The sequence below is a fragment of the Euprymna scolopes genome, chromosome 37, assembly GCF_053919585.1.
Source record: "Euprymna scolopes isolate OS-2025 chromosome 37, ASM5391958v1, whole genome shotgun sequence".
In the NCBI taxonomy this organism is placed as follows: Eukaryota; Metazoa; Mollusca; class Cephalopoda; order Sepiida; family Sepiolidae; genus Euprymna; species Euprymna scolopes.
Window position 1 is genome coordinate 14,082,724 of NC_136518.1, and position 18,433 is coordinate 14,101,156.

Genomic DNA, 18,433 nt, shown 5'->3' on the forward strand with positions numbered 1-18,433 from the left:
TTAACATAGGACTTGAACAAGTTCATGTTATGATCAGCCATGAAGCAGACCTTTGTTCAATATATGTGACGCTCTAGGAAATAAAATTTGTTCATGGAAGTTTTGTTAGGTCAGCACAAGATTATGAGTGTAAAAAAAAAAAGAAAGAGAAAAGGTAAAAAGAAAAAACTTACAAACAATAATAGCTGAGCAGAAGGACGGTCTGGTGGAGATTTGGCAAGACAAGAGTCCACAAAATTGTGGAAATCCTCGGACCAATCTCCACTAGACAGAGTGGGTGAATCATTCTGAGCAATGTGGTACAAGGCACTCATTGCATTCATGTTGAACAAAGGAGGTTTCCTTTCAGCTGGAAAATAGTTGAAAATAACATTCAAATATAGAAGTTTGGAAACATGCGGTATTGGAATTGCTGCTTGTGCAGTATAAACAGAACTTTGAACAAATACATTTTAGGTAAAAAACACTATCACATACTTAACTGACATGTTGAAATTGGTAAAAATTCCAACACATAAAAAAAAAAAATGATCCAGTAGAAAAATAGAATTTATTGAATTATTAAGTTTTATTCGATGATTTGATGTGGAAGAGCTGTGCAACTAATTCTGTCTGAAAAACTGACTTATCTTCCTTACTTTTCTTGAAATCCGCCATTCAAAAAAAAAAAAAAATAGAAAAGTGGTCGTTAGTTTCTACGATTTTTTCCAATAAATAGCTGTAGCATATCTCCATTTGATTAATTTTTAGAATTTATACTAATTACAAAATATGTTAGAAGATGATAGTCTTTTCATATGAACATGCATTTGTTTGAAAACCCGAGAGAAAAATACTAAATAAAAATAAGCATCTTGGAATTAAACTTATGAATAATGATTTGCAATTACCCGGCATTATCTAACTTACCTGAGAATGTCTTATATTTGCAAGATTTAAAAAAAAAATTTTTTTTATTTATTATACTGCCCTACCATAAGTTTTAGTCTAAGTATTATGCTGCCCGGCATTAGTCTTTTTTTATTTGCAAGTTTTGTTATTTTATTTTTTTATAAACTATGTCAGTTTTATCTCCAAATATTTTCTTCCAAACAATTTTACATTGATGAATTGATTACATTGGTGCACCCCATCCTCCCCTGCAAAAACAAAAAAAATTTATGATGTATGCACTTGTGAATGAAAGAAAATATTATATGCCCCCCCCCCAAAAAAAAAACGGGTAAATTGATTTTGCAGAATAAAGGAATTAATTTCAAATTATTCAAATTTTTATGAGATTTTAGAAAGTCATTCTTAACATGCAGAAAGGGGGCATTAGGAATACTTAAATTAAAAAATGATTTTCTTTGTAAAAAACAAAAATCTATATTTGATCAATTCATGTGATTCTTGGTGTACAATATTTTCTTTCTGTCACAGATATGTATAAAGATTTGTCTTTATTTTTGTTTTGTTTTTTTTCTTGGGAGGAGAGTTATGGGCTAGCACCATTATATCCTTTTTTTTTTTTTTTTTTTTTTAACTATGCCATCTATTTTACTTTCTAAAACATGTCCATATGAAAATAATTCCAACTGATTCAAAGTATTTTTTAAAATTTTTGTGCTTAATAAACTGCAATAATAGACCAAAAGAAGTAATATGATGAAAACAAATTTGTTGTCATATTTATAAAATTTTCTTACCCAATTCAATACACGTGATCCCTAAAGACCAAATATCAGCCGTTCCTTCATACTGTCCTTCATCCATGGCCAAAATCACCTCTGGAGCCATCCAGTACGGTGTACCGACAAAGGAGTTGGCAGGGGACGTCATAGAGGCGGAGCCAAAATCAGCTGTGAAGAAATAAGAAAAAAAAAAAAATAATTAAGCTTATAGGTTCCTATTATTCTATTTTAAGAATGGTTAGAACCAGCTGGGTTAATTTGTTGCATCATAAATTCTTAATACACAACTCTTGATACATTTTGCAGATATCCATTGTATTTTAGGTGTGTGCGCGCGATACCATGAAGTGTCTGAAGCGTCCACATCTTAGTTGTCTGTCTACGTTTCTTTGTCATCAGTTGACATAATCTCATCTCAATCTGCTCCAAACCACAAGCTGCCTAGTACTGTTGCAAACTTACTCCCACTCCTAAACTGTCCATAAACTCTAAATATATTGACTTATATTGTCTGGTCTTTTGTCCCAGTTATTTGACACACCTTGATTAAATATCCTATTTCAGCTGCCTTTTATGTGCCTTGGTGAACAACTTCCTCTCTATTGTCTTTCAACTAACCTTACTTCCTATACCTTTATTCTGCTGATAAACTTATTTCCTCTTGTTTTTTTTTTTGTTTTGTTTTTTTTCTACAATCATTTTTTTGGGAGGGAGTATCACACAGGAAATTGCAATCTGCTTTTAAATTGCAAGTGAAAAGGCAAATTTATCTGTTCTTTATGGTCACATTTAAAACGTAAAAAAATTTATATTAAAATTACAAAAATGTTCATGTTATTTCCATTGTCTTTCTCGTTTAGAAATTTTTGAGATAAGAATAGTCATCTGAATAATTCAGATAATATGAATTGGCTTTCTTATTATAAAACAATAACATCTTTTTGGATAAGATAAAAGTATAGTATCTGTTCTGATCTTTTCTGTCCTTGTTCAGTAAATGAGAATTTTTTTCTAGACCGAGTCAACTTTTATTGTTGTTCCAATACGGAATAATCTTTTGAGGGGAGCTGGATTTTCTCCTCATTACAAAACTATCTTGTGTTTAACTGCCTTCATGGGGAGGAAAGTAAACAGAAGTATAGCTTGAACAGGGACCAAAGTCGCTTTTCGGTAGTGACGTAAAAAGGAAGTACATGGGAAGCATCATATCTTTCTGATGATCGTTTCAACCAAAAAAAGGGGAGAAAAAAAAAAAAAAAGGGGAGAAAAAAAAAAGGGGAGAAAAAAAAAAAGGGGAGAAAAAAAAAAGGGGAGAAAAAAAAAAGGGGAGAAAAAAAAAAGGGGAGAAAAAAAAAAGGGGAGAAAAAAAAAAGGGAGAAAAAAAAAGGGAGAAAAAAAAAGGGAGAAAAAAAAAAGGGAGAAAAAAAAAAGGGAGAAAAAAAAAAGGGAGAAAAAAAAAAGGGAGAAAAAAAAAAGGGAGAAAAAAAAAAGGGAGAAAAAAAAAAGGGAGAAAAAAAAAAGGGAGAAAAAAAAAAGGGAGAAAAAAAAAGGGAGAAAAAAAAAGGGAGAAAAAAAAAGGGAGAAAAAAAAAGGGAGAAAAAAAAAGGGAGAAAAAAAAAAGGGAGAAAAAAAAAGGGAGAAAAAAAAAAGGGAGAAAAAAAAGGGAGAAAAAAAAAAGGGAGAAAAAAAAAGGGAGAAAAAAAAAAGGGAGAAAAAAAAAGGGAGGAAAAAAAAAAGGGAGAAAAAAAAAAAGGGAGAAAAAATGGAAACTTGTTTTTTACTGACCTAATTTCACCAAACCATTTTCTCTGAGAAGAATATTTCCCGCTTTGATGTCTCTGTGAATCTTGCCCTGACTATGGAGATATTGGATTCCTTCCAGTGCATCTTTGCAGATGGCCGCAATCTCAACTTCTTTCAAGGGTTTTTTGTGCACTGGAAAATAAAAATAAAACAATTAGAAACAACAATAAAAAAAATCTATAAAAATATCTATTTAAGCCAATTAATTGCTGTACGGCATCTGTACCTGCCAGCCATTAATAGAAAAAGAGAGATTGACGCTTCATACTGATTGTTATCAACTTTAATAATCAGCAGCAAAATTGCAAAGGAATAGATAACATTAAAAAAGAAGACAAAAGGAAAACGCTAAAATCGGAAGATAGCCGCAAGAAGGAAATGGGACAAATTAGAAAGCATTACCTCTCGGCTAGTTAGAATGAGTATTGGTTGGTTGGTTGTTTTTGTTTTACGGCATATCAACCCTTTCCGGGTTATTTAATGCTGAATCCAAAGATTTTGAAGAAAATTTTTTTTTAATAGAATATATTTGTTGTTTTCACATCGGTTTCTATTTAACCCATAGTTGGGACTCTAACAGGTACTACCACTCCGGGTCAGAGTGAACCTGGGAGCAATGGTAATTAAAGGGTGGCTCCACACTCCCCAAAGCCCACAAGCTGGGGCCTCACCACTGGATATAGTTTAAGGTCATATCCAGGACCCCCATTGAGGGACTTTTACCCTCTGCAGGGGGGCAGTCGGCATATTCAATAAAAGGATTGTCCATCCACAAAATTTAAGTAACAATGTTTTATTTTGAGAGACATTACAATCACTTGTTTTCTTCTATTGATCATCAAGCCACCAAATCAAAATAAACATCTTTTAATAGAACGCAATTCATTACTTGGACCATATAAAGAGACCCTTCCAGATTATCAGCTGCCAATCTATGAACATAAAAAATATGACTGACCATGATATCTATCATTTGGTATGAACATTGCTTTTGGAAAATCTCAAGTGGATCATAATCACAGCGATGTTGAGCCTGGATAGGTGCCCAGTTGGGAATAACAATAACATTTGGGAATGTTACAATCTCCGTTGATCGGTGCCAACTTGTGAATTTTATATTTTAGAAACACTTTTCTTCTATGAAGGAGGAAGTTGATTCACGACATTTAGACTGAATAGCAAACCAGAAAATCAAGACAATAAATTGAATCGGTTTACATTTATGTCAAAGTAAAAAATAAAATAGGTTGTGCTCCATGTCAAAATGAAAGATTTATTTTTTGCAAGAATTTATTCAAAAACAACTATTGCTCAGAATAAAAACCTGCCAAAAGACTGGTAAGCTTTTGGATTTGATTTGTTAAATGAGAGAACTACAAGCAAGTGGAGTTAACTCCTCTCCTATTTCAGGCACAGTCACCTCAGCCCTTTTATCACAGAGAGTTCTTGCTTAGAGACACAAGAACGAGAGGAGACATACACTGACAGGCACTAACAAAAGGATGACTTAAGATTCAGGTAAATGAAGATGGCGATATATTACTTCCGTAATTGTGACAAACAAACTCAAGCAATATCGGACTAAGACTGATAGGTGTAATTTGTATCCGTCTATGTTTTGCCTTCTTGTAAATAAAATGTCTCTGTCAAGTTAACTGTATCCTCATTTTTTTTCCACAACCTTTTTTTTGTCATTCATGTACTACACACACAACCTTCTGCAAGGCATTAATAGTTATGATATGCCAACACCACAATTCATAAAAAGTACCAAACATTCTTTTAAAATTGGTTTTGGAACTTTTAAGGATTCATATTTGGAATATCTGGTTATATTCTCAACTTTTCAGTTGAAATAACCTCTGACCTTTTTGATTTTGGGAATCTTGATAGAATTTTGAATTGAACCTTTATTTAATCCACACAGATACATGGCACAATGGATTAAGGTGTTGATTAACAATGAATTTTAAGTGACAGTCTTCTTCATCCTTATTACAAGCAATAAAAAGTAAATTAGAATGTCTAAAGAATAACACATGATAGAGCGATAATAATCTACCGCATAGAATAAAGGGTTCGGTTCAAAATATGTATAACATGGTTTGCTTTGAATTGAAAATTCTGTACAGATTCATTTAAGTTCATTAAAAAAAAAAAAAAAAGAAAAGAAAAAAAGCAATCTATGATTCTTCATTAAGTGCTGTATTGATCAGAACAGCAGGTCATCAGATGTGTAACATCAGTTACAAACAAAAGAAATTAATTAAAAATCCGGGTCAACATTTTTTCTTTTTTTAACAAGTTTTTATCACCATTACTCTTTCGTTTCGACACCGCTTAAAAAGTCTTTTGCTTCTCAGACTGCATTAACATGCTTGACTTTACACGTGCATTTTTCTAGATGCTGCACTTTGCTTCTCTGAATCATATAATGCAGTTTTCCTCCTTTTTCTTCTTGTGCACACTTCCTAATTTGCAAATGCACCTTTTTCAGTTACTGCTGCTGCTGCCAATCTCTTCATAAGCCAACGAGCCCCCGCTACTGCTAATATTTTTCCACATGCTCATAAAAAAAGTAACATGCGGCCACAACCGAGATTGAACTCACTACACGAGTTTGTAGTGTAATTCAAATCTTGCCCATAGCTGAATACTTAATGCTTCACTAGGGCTATCAAGGGTACTTTTTATCGTGACGCCATCACTAGATGGGTTGCCTACCACAGCTTAAGAGAGGCTTATCTATCCTTGAGAAGGATAGACTGCACCAGTTTTCCAACCTGGTATTTTACCTCATAGTGGACTATAGACTTCATGTAACAGAATTCAATTCGTCGACAGTTGTTGCTCTTTCTGGTGTGTATTTGACAAGACTGATTATATTCAGCTCTCCAACCAAACAAAACTAGCTGTGGGTGGGTATTTACGTTGAGGGAGCACAAGTGCTGCCAGTTCATCTGAACACATTCCATTGGAGTACTTGTAAAAGAAACACAGAAATGTCACATTGCAGCGATGGGACATGGGTCAGAGCCAGGTAGACAATGTAGGACCTCTTAAAACTGGAGCCTCTTTTTTGAACCCTGTCAAAGAGAGAGAGAGAGAGAGAAAGAGAGAGAGACAGTGGTTGGTATGCCAACCCAAATGTGGCAACAATACTTTATAGAGTTGATGACACAGCCATTGGGGACAAGTTCAAAATACATGAATATTTTAAATTTCTCAAACAAAAATCAAACTATTTTCTATTTTAACTGTACACCTCCCCTTTTTTTTTAAAACAAAAAAAAAAAAACTCATTCACTGCTACTTGGATGTAAAGGCTGACTAATTAGGATCATATCTACATGGACATGATGCACAGAGTTGAGCAGCAAGATGTTTGTTCACATTACATTTAAATTTATATATATTAGTACAGTCAAGGAAGCAGAAGACTGGGAGTGAATTCCAAAGTCTAGCAGTTTAAGAGAAGAAACGGTTAGAGTATAAGGCTTTCTCCTATCCTCTAGAGTGAAGGAGTGGGGTTTTACTGCTTCTCAGGTTAGTCGAAGAGGTGTAAGTGCTACGACTTCATCAGAGCACATCCCATTAATTTATTTGTAAAAAAAAGGCGTAGTAATGGAACAGGAGTTGGTACTTGCTTAATAGTGCAGGATCTCATACAGCATAATCACGCTGACACACCGGTTCCCGCTCTATCACCGAAGTTAAGCGGTGTTGAACCTGGTCAGTACTAAATGGGTGACCATTTGAGACTTTCAGGTGCTTTCAAGACTGAATGGAAGCATGGAGTGTGGGATCTATGATATTGGAGATTTTGGGGGGGGGGATCATGTCTAAAAAGGAGGTACCAGTAGTAGATGTACCAGTAGTAGATGCACCACCCAGATGTGGGCAACAATACTCCATGCATAGGTGAATGGTGGCTTTGTAGAGATAAAGGATACTCTCAGGCCAGAGCAGTTTTCTAGCAGGGTAGAGAGAGCTAACCTCATTTGTGGCAACCTTAGCAAGGTCTTCAATGTATTTGCTCCAATTCATACTGCCTATGAATTAAGTTGAGGAGTTTGAAAAAAGATCTCTCAGGTAGAGTGTTATTAGCCATGGATTGCTTTGCTTTGTTTTAAATTCTTTAACGAACAAACAGCTTTCATTAAAAATTCTAATAAATATTATTATAAGGAATAAAAAAAAAATTACCTTCTATTATGTCAGCTGCAGAACCAAGACAATATTCCATTACCAGCTGAAAAAGAAAACAATTTATTAGAATGAGGACAAAGAATATAAGTATTAGCAATAGTTGGCATTCAAAAGAATCAACAGAAATATTTCAAACAAAATTTTTTATTCTATATAAATAAAACAGATGGATGCATGTCCGAAAATATTTAACTGATAAACTACTGCTCATACAACATGGAAATTAACAAGAAACAGTAATCACAAACCAACGATGGTTTATAATGAGTAGAATCTTTGTTTCAATGGATGAATAACATATACAGAAATGTTTTTAATATGTAATATATAGTTTATAAATAGCTATGTACAGACTGAATTTATTAATCCTGATGAATTAAAAAATAAATAAATAAATAAAAAGGGAATGCTAGCTGACCAGTTTCGAATCTCACTCAACAGAGCTAAAAATCAGGGTTAATAACGATTAAGAAAAATGTATATATAAGATGGAAATATGGCGGGGGACAAGTGATGGAGGTGGGAATCAGATAGAAACTATATTGCGTCCTAAAAGATTTTCTCTTTGTTTGTAAAGAGATCTTAAGAACTTAATATAAATAGTTTCTAAAATTTTCACGTGAAAGGGAGAGTGTGACTTGCTCAAAACAGAGAACAAGTCAAAACTGAAGTTTAATGCATAGACACAGTTATTCATTAAGTCCTCAGAAATAGCTGAACCATAGGTAGTATGCAAAACATCTGATGGTTTTAAAATAAATGATTAGTATTTTAGCTTTCACATTCTTATGATCGCAAACTTTTGATTTCTTTTCAAATACCAAGAGGCATTATATAAATTTCATGCTAGCCTGGGTGCCCGGGTGTTTGGAGGGGTGTGTTGAGCAAAAAAGTGGTAGCAGGCAGGCAGGCTCGAACCCATACCGCGAAGGAGGAAAAACAAAAACAAAAAAAACGTGACGTCTTTGCCATTGCATCCATCGCAAAACCAGAAGTGGCGAACATCAAAAATAAGGCTAGTCAATCGAAAAGAGTGGATGACTTGCAGAAATATATGCGTAAAAAACGACTCCTTGCAGAAAACTGCCCAGTTGAGGGGGAGGGAATTAATGCTTTTTGGCCAATTTTTCGATATTTGTCGTCCGAAATTTTTAGGTTTAAAACGATACGGTCGAAAGTTTTAGGAAGACATACAAACATACATACATACATTTAAACAGAAAAGAGATTTATAGAATAGATCATTTGGATTAGTTGGACTACTATTCTCATTATGAGCATTGTTCGCACAGCATTTCAATCAATATAACCTCTGACCTTTATCTTGTTGAACTACGGAATCAGTATGGAATTACGAACGGAACCCTTTGTCTAATCCACAGAATTAGCCCTCTATAACTGGGTAGACATCTTAATTCACAATTGTATTTTGAGTATTGTCCATACTAAAATTATCTGCAAGGACCTGTGGTGTAGTAGATAAAGTACTTGGTAAATTCAGGTGTAAATTATACTCTTCTGGAGGTTTATGGTTCAATCCTCATGTCAAAAATCTCAAAAGAAAAAAGTGTTTTAATATTAGAATGATGAATCCATGAAGATCCTACATACGTTCGTGCAATAATGGTCACACTTAGGTGTTACCCAGGAGTTTTTACCCCCCAACACACACACTATGTTATATACTTTATTTTTACTAAATTATATTTAAAAAAAAAAAAAAAAAAAAATTAAATATTGCTTAATTATTCATTGAACTAAATTGTTATAAATTTGGTGAAGGTAATGTTTTAATCTCTATTTCTAAAACTAGCACATGTAACTAGCTTTCAATACTTTCAATCTTAAGATTCCATAAGTATCTTGAAGCCAAAAATGACTTTCTCTTCAACAGTTTAAATGGTTTCTAATTGAGTAGAAATGTTAATACTTTTGCCAAACTTAGTTTAATGCCTATAGAAAGGATTGAACCTTCAATCTCTAGAGGACTGTCACTTAGAACTGATCATTAATCATTCTTTGACCATTGTAGCATGTAGTGTTGACATTTTCTAGTAACTATTTTTGGTTCTTGTTCAGAATTAATACTATTTTAAAAACAAAAATAAAGAAAAATATGTATGATGTACATACACATGACAAACCGAAAATGTCATTTTCCAAAAATCACATAAATTGATCAAGTAGTTTTATTTTTATAAAAGAAAATCATTATCAAGCAATCCGTGGGAAGTCGGACATTATGAAATAAATCTAGTTTGAATTATTGCTTGGTTATTTCCCTTTACGTATCAAGATATTTTCAAAATGGCAGGTGAGACAGTCACTCATCTAAATACTCAAACTTTGACTTTCTAAATTAAAAATAAAACTACTTGATCAATTTACGTGATTTTTGTTCGGCAATATTTTTGTTTCATCATGGATACAGACATCATACAGATTGTTCTTTATTTTTGTTTTTTTTAATATAGAGAGAATTCTGGATAAGAACCTAATATTTTTTTTTTTTAGGGTCCCCACGTTTTCATTGTTTCTCATAACTAGTGTTTGATATCAATTTCAGTGGAGGTTTGTCTCAGAAAGAAGGGACATTATATTTTTGTTTGTTTTGTGTGGTCTGTCTGGCCACCATTGTAGGAGATGACAAAAGAAATTTCTGTGGAAAGCAACTAGGTGAACACAACATGACCACGTGATGAAACAAATGCAGGAAGCAAGAAGGAGTTATTCATAGTAGGAGTAGGAGGAGGAGGAGGGCACTACTTGAAATGTGGAATAACTAAAAAGGGTGGAGCTCGCTTAAGGTGAGCCACACGGAATAGGAACAAAGTACTTTCATAATACAACAGCAGCAGCAGCAATCTGTTTCCAGTTAAAACTGAAAGAAGATTTGCTCAAAGCTTCAGCACAGTAGTTAAGACACTGGGTCTCAGTGACTTTCTTTTTTTTTTTTTTTTTTGTAATAACCTCCCTCCCCAAACACCTTTGGGGGTGGGGGTATTACCAAGTTTTCCATTTTTTTTTTTTTTTTTTTTTTCTGCCGAGTATTCTGCTTCAGGGTGAATGCCCTGAAAGAGTCTCTCCCAATCAATGTTTACCAGTCTTAAAATAAGCAAACGAACTTTGCTGCTTTTCAAAATGGCTTTAGTGTTTGTATGTATAAAAATAATCATTAATATTTAGAATCTTAAGTCCCTTTCGTATTATTAAAGTTGAGCCCTGTCAGAAATTTAAAAAAAAAAAAAAAAAAAAAAGGAATCAACTAGCATTATGCAACGCTCACGACTTTCTATCATTTTAACACTCTTGACTGCTTTACTGTTTGTGCCTGCATCTGGCATTTATAGTTGTTTAATTTTCTTTAATTCTTTTGGCAATTTATGCTGGCTTGGAGATAATGTCCTGGGAGTCAAAGGTGACTTTGTAGCTGGGTTTGAATCTCTCGATCAATAATAATTGTCACTTCCTGCACTGATGACTGAAAAAACATGAAATACTAACGCCTATAGATATAAAAATAATTATATTTATAATAATATTTATACTATTATATAAAAAAAAAACTTTTGTGTGTGTGTGTGTGTTTTTTTATGGAGTCCGAAGTGGAAAAAACAGATTAAGAAAAATATAATATACTAGCAGGGTGACTTGACATTGCCCGGGATTGAATGATGATCAATCCCATATTTTTATTGTCATCGAAAACGATAAAATAATCCATTTTTCAATCAAATCGATTGTCTGCTCTAATTGGGGACCCCTCGTTATGCACCTGGAAGAAGCTTCACATGCCTCTTGCAGTGACTAAGTTCACAATATATTGCAGTCTACATTGCGCTGTAGAGAACCTACTATTGATTTTATAAAATTATTTTTATATATCATGGCTTTCAAAAGTCAAGTATCATGCTTTAATTGTGCTCTAAACAGAAACATTCATTTTGAATGTGCCCTTTTCATATCAAAGAACCTATTCTTGATTTTATATGCCTGGCATTACTGGTTGTGCAGTGATAATAGCTAAAATTTAAGTTTAAAATGTAAAAGTGAAATATCATTGTCAAATTGTGCTTTAAACCGAAACATTCATTTTAAACATGCCCCCATCATATCAAAGAACCCATTGTTGATGTAAGATGTTGGGCTTTTCGGCTTGTGTGGTGATAAAACTTAAATGCACTTGTGATGTTAGGCTGTGTAAGGTGTTAACTTTGGTTAAAATCGTTTGTTACTTCTTTCATCAGATTATTTCGATTATCGATACTTATCGAAGACATTCTGACACAAAACTATCTAATAACTCTGCCAGATACATAAAGTACCTTCATGTGAAATTTCATAAAAATCGATCCAGCCATTTTCGAGCCCATAGGGAACAAACTCACAGACACACAGATAAAGTTCCTTTTATATAATAGTGGAAAGATTTTTGCATATTGGTACAATTGGAGAAACAGGAAAAGAATCTCAAAGACAAGCAAAACGTAGATTCAAAACGTAAATTCAAAACGTAGATTCCATGAACAAAGCTTCTTTCTTAGAACTGCACACCTGTGGAACTCTGTTCCACTTGCCTGTTTCCCTCCCGACTTCAACCTGGATGTCTTCAAGTCCAACACAAACAAATTCCTGATGAACCGCCCCCTCCCAAGTAATGACACCTTATCAATTCTCCAATACTATTGCTACACTATCCCTTTGATTACTGTACACACAATAACTCTTATCCCCGAGTAGTCATTGGGCCTTGATAAGTGGTGAACTCCATGTAAAAAAAAAAAAAAAAAAAAAAAAAAAAAAAGGCAGTTTGAGGAAAGAAGCTATTAGAGAGAAAACCTTCTGGTTTACTGACATTGGATCAGTTGGTAGTGTTTATGTCGAGGATGTAATTTTCACAGCCCCAAATTAAGACCTCATCACTAAATGTATTTAAAGGACCTTAAAATGCAGTTCATACAATTTTATCACATTTATGGCATAAGCATGTGCACAGTTGCAGGTTTAGTGTGGTACATAGTTGCGATTAGTGTTGAGACAATCAGAATCAAGAATTGGAAAAATCGGAAGATTTGAAGGTATCAAAATTGGGAAAATTTGTGCCTATTTTCCGATGTCAAAACTATTCTTTTGTCTTTTTTATTTGATTTTGTTTAAAGCAAAATCCAAACATTGCTGATAATAATAAAATAAATATTCATTGATTTTAAAATACCAGTAAAACTAAAATCAATAAAGCATCCCCCACAAAAATGTCTTTACGTTTAGGAGAATATCTGCACATTTAACGTGTTTCTATGGTAATCAGCGAAAAAAGAACTATTTAGTTAAATATTTAGAGATTTATAAGAAATTGGAATCAGAATTGGTAATTGTATCAGAATCTGGAATAATTGTGGAATCATCCCATCACTAGTTGCAATGCAAATGACAGGCGTGCAATGAAAAATATTTAGCCAAGAAAAGGGAGAGAACCTAAAAAATAAGCTGACCATTGAAATAGTAATGTCTTCTTAGATATGAGGTTCCATGCTGTGATTATGAATCTTGGAAAAATTGATATCCTCTCCAGATAAGAGAAGTCATCCTTTTGAATTCTCCATCATTACCACCTCCACACACACACCTTTTGCTAGATGTTAACAGCTAACTGCCATTATGACATCATTTCATCTGTGTAGCACAGGGAGTTGGTTTGTCACTTTCAATATGTCTTTACTGTCATTTATTTTCTGGGGGAGATCTGTATTTGACTTTCTTAAAAAAATTTGACTTTCTTAAAAAAAAAAATTTGACTTTCTTAAAAAAAAAAAAAAAAACCCAAAAAAACTTTAAATTCAAAATTTAAAAAAAATTTTTTGCAAGGTAAGCCAATTTAATTACTTATTCAGTCGAGACAGTTTTTATTGCCACCTAATATGCATATATAATCTTTTTTTGGTAACTTATATATGAATAAAATTATATTTTATTTAATAAAAAAAATATGAATATTACATTATAATTTTTTTTTTTTTTTTTTTTTTTTTTTTTTTAACTATTTCTGTGTAAAATAAAAATGGAATTTGTACAAAAAAAAAAAAAAATGATTGATTAGCCAAAGAAAACATGTTTAATATAAGTGCATACAAAAAAGCTTATTAAATAAGATTCAAGAGTTAGCTACTCTTACGATATATATAATACATACATACATGCATAAATAAATAACAGGTCCAGATTTCGAATTCCAAGATGTTGTCCATCTTACCGGTTATTTCTTTCAGCATGTTAAAATGTTCAGTTTTTGACAGCACCTGTTTCATGGCGCAGAACCAAATTGAACATTTTAACATGCTGAACGAAATAAACGGTAAGATGGACAACATCTTTAAATTTGGAATATAGACATTTTGCCATTTATTTGTATATGCTCTGTAGTTACATTGACCTTCAAAAATGAAAGGATTGGTATAAATAAAGGGTGAAAAATAATTGAATAAGCATATTTTTCCCATATATGTATAGTTGCAATGTAAGTAGATGACCTGCAATGAGAGAAGGGAAACCACTCAAGAAATAGGCTGATCATTCAAAATTTGAGAGAAAAAAAAAAGCATCTAATACAAACAAAAAAATGCACTTGTGGGTGTAATCTATAGGTTATAGTTCTACTGATAGTTTAAAATCAAAATATATGCATCGTTTCATCATTAACACAGACCATGGAAAATTAAGTTGTAAACTAAAACAAATAAAAAGAATCATTTTTGGCATCAGAAAACAGGACCAATTTTTTTCAGAGTCCAATACCTTAACAAGTTAAGATTTTTTTGATTCCATATTCTTATTAATCGCCCCTCCCCACAATAATAATATTACATATATTTCCATTAGAAGAGGTTGGTTCTTATGCTTTTCTTAGATGCGCCTTTGAAGCCCAAGTTATAGAACTTTGTTCAGTTGGACTTCAGTTTTGATTTGGTTGAACCAAAAATTTGAAAGAGAATTATCTCCCTTGTTTTTTTTTTGTTTTTTTTTTTGTTTTTTAAAAATAAAATCCACATTTAGATTGAAAAAATTCCACTTCTATGGAACACAGGAATATTATAGGTAGCTCCCCCACCCCTTTCCATACAGAGTTTGTGCAATTCTATCAAAAGGTTCAGCTGATTATTAGATTCACAGAGTTGTTGCTAGCAATCTTATGAATAAGAATTTTTTTTTCTTTTCCTTTACCTCCCCCTCCTCCGCCAACAAAGCATATTGCTACTTGAATATAAGGGGCTACTATTTGAGACCATGTCTACAGAGACACTCTGTAGAGAGTTGAGCAACAAGATGTCTGTTCACATTACATTTAAATTTCTGCATGTCAGTACAGTCAGGGAAAGAGAAAACCCGGGCGGAAATTCCAATGTTTCAAAGCTCAAGGGAAGAAACTATTAAGAGTAGAAGGCTTTTTGGCATCGAGGGAGCTTTCCAGTGGGATTTTGCTGATTGCCGGGTTATTTGGGCGTATTTATGTTGAAGGGGGGGGGGGGGGCTACAAGTGCTATGAGTTCGTCAGAGCACATTCCATTGAAATACTTGTAAAACAGGCACAGGGATGCAACACTACTGCGGTGACGGGGCAGGGGTTACTACCCTCCTCTCCCTCACTTCAGCAACCAGTACTTAATTACACCCTTTGAGCAGAAGCAAATTTTAAAGAGTTGTAAAAATTGCAGTCACTAAAACAAGCGCAATATATAAATGAAATGGTTAGTCATCGTTGATACATCTGACTGAAGGTAGATGACAGGGCAGTTGTAATGACCGCTAATTTTACAAACATTTGTTGACAAGAGGATTTAAAAAAAAAAAAAAAATCTTTTTATATAAAGCAGTTTTCTAATGTACTGAAGCATATCTAGTTTTGAGGGGGGGGAAAAAAAAAGGATTATTCAGGTGAGTCAGTAACCACCGATACCGGTCCTTGCCTCTGATTATAAGGATGCAACAACAACATAGGTTATAAACGATTATATAAGAGTCAAATATTCTATTTTTATCACAATGGAAGAAAGAAAAGAAAAAGAAAAATATATGTTGTTACATCTGTTTCAAAATATGCCTCATACGATTCGCTGATGGGGAGATATGATGTACATAAATATACGAAAGAAGAATTTAACGTGCAAAGTTATCTGATCGGATTCTTAAAGTCAGACCCAAATGGCATTTAAGCTGACAAATCACATTTTTATGTTTATGAATTCTTGAGATGAGGACTGAATCTGCAAGAAGCTGTGACACAACAGCTTTAAGTTCTAAAGTGAGTCTTCTGCAAATTGAAGGTTCAATCCTCAGTATGAGTAATACTAAAAAATACAATATGGAATTACTTACGACTCAAAGATGTAGCTGGCTGATAAGCTACTAAGCAGACCTAGTATAGAGTTTAATACAAGGGAACCATTAATTATAAATAATAAAGTCACAAAATATTATAAATGATCTATAGTAAAAGTGATGTTAATGATAAGTAGTAAGAATATACACCCAAAAACCAGAATTGTTTTAAAGCTGAAATTCAAACTAGGAATGTCTATGGTGTAGTGGATTGATAAAATTGTAAGTTACACTTTCATGCAGGTTGAAGGTTCAATCCTCAGTACAAGTGACACCAAGAATACAATTACAAAATACTTGTGAAAACTTCTGACTGGTCATGGCTGATGGAACATGAGCAAGCTACCCTCTATGGATTAAATGAAGGGTTTCATTCAAAATTTCATTGCAGATCCTAAGAGTTTGCCAAAGTGCACATGAAGGTTGGTTGGGTGTTTTGTTTTACGGCATATCAACCCTTTTCAGGTTATTTAATGTCGAATCCAAAGATTTTGAAGACAAATTCTTTTAATAGAATATATTTGTTGTTTTCACGTCGGATTCTATTTAACCCATAGTTGGGATCCTAACAGGTACTATCACTCCAGGTCAGAGTGGACCTGGGAGCAATGGCAATTTAAGGGTGTCTCCACACTCCCCAAAGCCCGCAAGCTGGGGCCTCAACACTGGATATAGTTTAAGGTCATATCCAGAACCAGAAGAAGGTTGGAAATAATAAACGAAACAAGAGAACAGTAGTTTGAATAATGCAGATACAAATCAAACTTTGCTTCTGACTCGCCAATTTCCAATTGTTATTGTTGTGTTGTATTATTAGCAATAAAATAAAATACTTTGTTGTGGTTTCGTTTTTTTTTTTTTTAGTCTTAGTCCATTCTGATGGATAATATCAAATATTTTTACAGAATCGTCTAAAAATAAAATGGATGGCTCATCATTAAGTGATCTCTTACTAAATGTCTATCTACAATTCTAAATGTATGCTGTTTGGGCCCCCTCCCCTATTTTTATACAGTATTTACCACCCTTCTTTCCATCATTTTCTCTGCTTATTAACAGTTGAGGGTAATTTATACTCCTATAAATGTTTTTTTTTTTTTTTTTTTGCGTGTATTGACATTCATATTAAAAAAAAAAAAAAAAAAAAAACACAAAAAAAACCCTCTTTTCTATTTATTTAAAAAGAAAATACAACTTATATATGGGTCGTGGAATTACATTCATCTGCAAAAGATCTAGCTAATTTGCATATTCTTTTAAACATTAATTTTAATTAATTCCCTATTAGTTTTTTTTCCATTTTCTTAGATGATCATCTTTAGTAAACTATGTGTAATTATATGCATGCAGATATTCTACATTATTTATACTTGCATAATATTTGGGTAAAAAGATTACAGTCAACAAAACCTCTTTCTATATATATATATATATATATATATATATATATATATATATATATATATATATATATATATATTCATATATATGTGTGTGTGTATATACAGGGTGCGTCTGGTATTTGAGAACGTCACTTATTTTATCTCTTATCTATTATTTAATCTTTTACTTTGTTTCTTTCAGAAAATGAATTACAGCAGATATTAATATAACTCAGGAAATGAAAAGACAGGCTGTAATAGTTGCAATAATGGTAGAACACAGTGATTTGCAAATTGCACAATTTCTAAAAGTTGCCCGATCGTTTGTATTTAAAGTTCGCAAAGAATTCGGGGACAAAAATAGCCTAATTTCTCCAGTTGCTAAACGCAAAAAGCATCAACAATGCTCTGACAGCATAAGAACACCTGAATTTGTTCAAAGAGTTCAGAACATCATTGATGAGAGCCCTCAAAAGTCAAGGAGGTCAATTGCAAAAGATCTTAATGTCTCAGAAGCCACAACACAATTCGTAGGACTTGTCATGAAAATCTTAGATACAAGTGATGATGATGAAGATGATGTGATGAAGAGAGGCCAGTTTATCTCTGAGACCACCAAAGAAAATCAGTTGGTAAGATCCAAGAGGCTTTTAAGCAAACTGAAACATCCTGCTGAGCAACACATTCTTTTTTTTTTTTTCAGAAGAAAAAAATTTTGACAAAGACCAAAAGGTAAACCAAAGAAATGACAGATTGTTATGTGCTGACCCTTCTGAAGTTCCAAGAGTCATGCACACAAAATTCCCAGCAACTGTTATGGTTTTGGGGGTGGTTAGCAATGAGAGACATGTGATGCCACCACATTTCTTTCCACAAGGACTAAAAATCAATTCTGCTGCTTACATTGAAGTCCTGAGTACTGCTGTGAAGCCTTGGATTGATAGAGTAAGAAATGGAAGGTCCTACATCTTTCAACAAGACTTATTCAGGCTC

At 33.2% G+C, this 18,433-nt stretch overlaps 1 protein-coding gene across 10 annotated transcripts in view; it reads right to left on the reverse strand.

Annotated features, from left to right (window-relative positions):
* Nucleotides 1-18,433, reverse strand: part of LOC145261095 (serine/threonine-protein kinase TAO1-like) — a 315,191-nt gene that overhangs the window by 100,177 nt on the left and 196,581 nt on the right. For all 10 annotated transcript variants that reach the window (XM_080119286.1, XM_080119289.1, XM_080119287.1 and 7 more), the window contains exons 5-8: nt 7,683-7,728; nt 3,459-3,608; nt 1,689-1,841; nt 174-349 (exon numbers count right to left, since the gene is read on the reverse strand). In XM_080119286.1, coding sequence (XP_079975412.1) covers nt 174-349; nt 1,689-1,841; nt 3,459-3,608; nt 7,683-7,728 — 525 coding nt within the window. The remainder of the gene's footprint in view (nt 1-173; nt 350-1,688; nt 1,842-3,458; nt 3,609-7,682; nt 7,729-18,433) is intronic.